The 5000-nt window shown below is 44.9% G+C and overlaps 1 protein-coding gene across 3 annotated transcripts in view; it reads right to left on the minus strand.

Annotated features, from left to right (window-relative positions):
* tbc1d1 (TBC1 (tre-2/USP6, BUB2, cdc16) domain family, member 1) overlaps positions 1-5000 on the minus strand; it is a 132895-nt gene that overhangs the window by 83428 nt on the left and 44467 nt on the right. For all 3 annotated transcript variants that reach the window (XM_055922051.1, XM_055922050.1, XM_055922052.1), the window contains one exon: positions 2858-2941. In XM_055922051.1, coding sequence (XP_055778026.1) covers positions 2858-2941 — 84 coding nt within the window. The remainder of the gene's footprint in view (positions 1-2857; positions 2942-5000) is intronic.

Genomic DNA, 5000 nt, shown 5'->3' on the forward strand with positions numbered 1-5000 from the left:
ATATATAGATACCTGTCTAGTAGAGTTAGATATATAGATACCTGTCTAGTAGAGTTAGATATATAGATACCTGTCTAGTAGAGTTAGATACCTGTCTAGTAGAGTTAGATATATAGATACCTGTCTAGTAGAGTTAGATATATAGATACCTGTCTAGTAGAGTTAGATATATAGATACCTGTCTAGTAGAGTTAGATACCTGTCTAGTAGAGTTAGATACCTGTCTAGTAGAGTTAGATATATAGATACCTGTCTAGTAGAGTTAGATACCTGTCTAGTAGAGTTAGATATATAGATACCTGTCTAGTAGAGTTAGATATATAGATACCTGTCTAGTAGAGTTAGATATATAGATACCTGTCTAGTAGAGTTAGATATATAGATACCTGTCTAGTAGAGTTAGATATATAGATACCTGTCTAGTAGAGTTAGATACCTGTCTAGTAGAGTTAGATATATAGATACCTGTCTAGTAGAGTTAGATACCTGTCTAGTAGAGTTAGATATATAGATACCTGTCTAGTAGAGTTAGATATATAGATACCTGTCTAGTAGAGTTAGATATATAGATACCTGTCTAGTAGAGTTAGATACCTGTCTAGTAGAGTTAGATATATAGATACCTGTCTAGTAGAGTTAGATATATAGATACCTGTCTAGTAGAGTTAGATATATAGATACCTGTCCAGTAGAGTTAGATATATAGATACCTGTCTAGTAGAGTTAGATATATAGATACCTGTCTAGTAGAGTTAGATATATAGATACCTGTCCAGTAGAGTTAGATATATAGATACCTGTCTAGTAGAGTTAGATATATAGATACCTGTCTAGTAGAGTTAGATATATAGATACCTGTCTAGTAGAGTTAGATACCTGTCTAGTAGAGTTAGATATATAGATACCTGTCCAGTAGAGTTAGATACCTGTCTAGTAGAGTTAGATACCTGTCTAGTAGAGTTAGATATATAGATACCTGTCCAGTAGAGTTAGATACCTGTCTAGTAGAGTTAGATATGTAGATACCTGTCTAGTAGAGTTAGATACCTGTCTAGTAGAGTTAGATATATAGATACCTGTCTAGTAGAGTTAGATATAGATACCTGTCTAGTAGAGTTAGATATATAGATACCTGTCTAGTAGAGTTAGATATATAGATACCTGTCTAGTAGAGTTAGATATATAGATACCTGTCTAGTAGAGTTAGATATATAGATACCTGTCCAGTAGAGTTAGATATATAGATACCTGTCTAGTAGAGTTAGATATATAGATACCTGTCTAGTAGAGTTAGATATATAGATACCTGTCCAGTAGAGTTAGATACCTGTCTAGTAGAGTTAGATACCTGTCTAGTAGAGTTAGATATATAGATACCTGTCCAGTAGAGTTAGATACCTGTCTAGTAGAGTTAGATATATAGATACCTGTCTAGTAGAGTTAGATACCTGTCTAGTAGAGTTAGATATATAGATACCTGTCTAGTAGAGTTAGATATATAGATACCTGTCCAGTAGAGTTAGATATATAGATACCTGTCTAGTAGAGTTAGATACCTGTCTAGTAGAGTTAGATATATAGATACCTGTCCAGTAGAGTTAGATATATAGATACCTGTCTAGTAGAGTTAGATACCTGTCTAGTAGAGTTAGATATATAGATACCTGTCTAGTAGAGATAGATATATAGATACCTGTCTAGTAGAGTTAGATACCTGTCTAGTAGAGTTAGATATATAGATACCTGTCTAGTAGAGTTAGATTTATAGATACCTGTCTAGTAGAGTTAGATATATAGATACCTGTCTAGTAGAGTTAGATACCTGTCTAGTAGAGTTAGATATATAGATACCTGTCTAGTAGAGATAGATATATAGATACCTGTCTAGTAGAGTTAGATACCTGTCTAGTAGAGTTAGATATATAGATACCTGTCTAGTAGAGTTAGATATATAGATACCTGTCTAGTAGAGTTAGATATATAGATACCTGTCCAGTAGAGTTAGATACCTGTCTAGTAGAGTTAGATACCTGTCTAGTAGAGTTAGATATATAGATACCTGTCTAGTAGAGTTAGATATATAGATACCTGTCTAGTAGAGTTAGATATATAGATACCTGTCTAGTAGAGTTAGATATATAGATACCTGTCTAGTAGAGTTAGATACCTGTCTAGTAGAGTTAGATATATAGATACCTGTCTAGTAGAGTTAGATATATAGATACCTGTCTAGTAGAGTTAGATACCTGTCTAGTAGAGTTAGATACCTGTCTAGTAGAGTTAGATATATAGATACCTGTCCAGTAGAGTTAGATATATAGATACCTGTCCAGTAGAGTTAGATACCTGTCTAGTAGAGTTAGATATATAGATACCTGTCTAGTAGAGTTAGATACCTGTCTAGTAGAGTTAGATATATAGATACCTGTCTAGTAGAGTTAGATATATAGATACCTGTCTAGTAGAGTTAGATATATAGATACCTGTCTAGTAGAGTTAGATACCTGTCTAGTAGAGTTAGATATATAGATACCTGTCCAGTAGAGTTAGATATATAGATACCTGTCTAGTAGAGTTAGATATATAGATACCTGTCTAGTAGAGTTAGATATATAGATACCTGTCTAGTAGAGTTAGATATATAGATACCTGTCTAGTAGAGTTAGATACCTGTCTAGTAGAGTTAGATACCTGTCTAGTAGAGTTAGATCTATAGATACCTGTCTAGTAGAGTTAGATATATAGATACCTGTCCAGTAGAGTTAGATACCTGTCTAGTAGAGTTAGATATATAGATACCTGTCTAGTAGAGTTAGATATATAGATACCTGTCTAGTAGAGTTAGATATATAGATACCTGTCCAGTAGAGTTCAGTGTTGAGTTTGATGAACTGATGTCTCCGTCACTGTTGTCTCTCTGAGCCCTGGCTTTGCTACTTCCCTGGAGAAACACAACACACACGTTAAAACAGACATGCATACACTTCCCCCTACCTTCCAGACACTTCCCCCTACCTTCCAGACACTTCCCCCTACCTTCCAGACACTTCCCCCTACCTTCCAGACACTTCCCCCTACCTTCCAGACACTTCCCCCTACCTTCCAGACACTTCCCCCTACCTTCCAGACACTTCCCCCTACCTTCCAGACACTTCCCCCTACCTTCCAGACACTTCCCCCTACCTTCCAGACGCCCCCTCCAGACACTTCCCCCTACCTTCCAGACGCCCCCTCCAGACACTTCCCCCTACCTTCCAGACGCCCCCTCCAGACACTTCCCACTACCTTCCAGACGCCCCCTCCAGACACTTCCCCCTACCTTCCAGACGCCCCCTCCAGACACTTCCCACTACCTACCAGACGCCCCCTCCAGACACTTCCCCCTACCTTCCAGACGCCCCCTCCAGACACTTCCCCCTACCTTCCAGACACTTCCCCCTACCTACCAGACACTTCCCCCTACCTACCAGACACTTCCCCCTACCTTCCAGACACTTCCCACTACCTTCCAGACACTTCCCCCTACCTTCCAGACGCCCCCTCCAGACACTTCCCCCTACCTTCCAGACGCCCCCTCCAGACACTTCCCCCTACCTTCCAGACACTTCCCCCTACCTACCAGACACTTCCCCCTACCTTCCAGACACTTCCCCCTACCTTCCAGACACTTCCCCCTACCTACCAGACACTTCCCCCTACCTACCAGACACTTCCCCCTACCTACCAGACACTTCCCCCTACCTACCAGACACTTCCCCCTACCTACCAGACACTTCCCCCTACCTACCAGACACTTCCCCCTACCTTCCAGACACTTCCCCCTACCTACCAGACACTTCCCCCTACCTACCAGACGCCCCCTCCAGACACTTCCCCCTACCTTCCAGACGCCCCCTCCAGACACTTCCCCCTACCTTCCAGACGCCCCCTCCAGACACTTCCCCCTACCTTCCAGACGCCCCCTCCAGACACTTCCCCCTACCTTCCAGACACTTCCCCCTACCTTCCAGACGCCCCCTCCAGACACTTCCCCCTACCTTCCAGACGCCCCCTCCAGACACTTCCCCCTACCTTCCAGACGCCCCCTCCAGACACTTCCCCCTACCTTCCAGACGCCCCCTCCAGACACTTCCCCCTACCTTCCAGACGCCCCCTCCAGACACTTCCCCCTACCTTCCAGACGCCCCCTCCAGACACTTCCCCCTACCTACCAGACACTTCCCCCTACCTTCCAGATGCCCCCTCCAGACACTTCCCCCTACCTTCCAGATGCCCCCTCCAGACATTTCCCCCTACAGACACTTCCCCCTCCAGACACTTCCCCCTACCTTCCAGACACTTCCCCCTCCAGACACTTCCCCCTACCTTCCAGACACTTCCCCCTCCAGACACTTCCCCCTACCTTCCAGATGCCCCCTCCAGACACTTCCCCCTACCTTCCAGACGCCCCCTCCAGACACTTCCCCCTACCTTCCAGATGCCCCCTACAGACACTTTCCCCTACCTTCCAGACACTTCCCCCTACCTTCCTGACGCCCCCTCCAGACACTTCCCCCTACCTTCCAGACACTCCCCCCTACCTTCCAGACACTCCCCCCTACCTTCCAGACACTCCCCCCTACCTTCCAGACACTCCCCCCTACCTTCCAGACACTCCCCCCTACCTTCCAGGCACATTCCCCCTACCTTCCAGGCACATTCCCCCTCCAGGCACATTCCCCCTCCAGGCACATTCCCCCTCCAGGCACATTCCCCCTCCAGGCACATTCCCCCTCCAGGCACATTCCCCCTCCAGGCACATTCCCCCTCCAGGCACATTCCCCCTCCAGGCACATTCCCCCTCCAGGCACATTCCCCCTCCAGGCACATTCCCCCTCCAGGCACATTCCCCCTCCAGGCACATTCCCCCTCCAGGCACATTCCCCCTCCAGACCGATTCCCCCTCCAGACCCCTTCCCCCTCCAGACACTTCCCCCTCCAGACCGATTCCCCCTCCAGAC

The sequence above is a fragment of the Salvelinus fontinalis genome, chromosome 5 (assembly GCF_029448725.1).
Source record: "Salvelinus fontinalis isolate EN_2023a chromosome 5, ASM2944872v1, whole genome shotgun sequence".
Lineage (NCBI taxonomy): Eukaryota > Metazoa > Chordata > Actinopteri > Salmoniformes > Salmonidae > Salvelinus > Salvelinus fontinalis.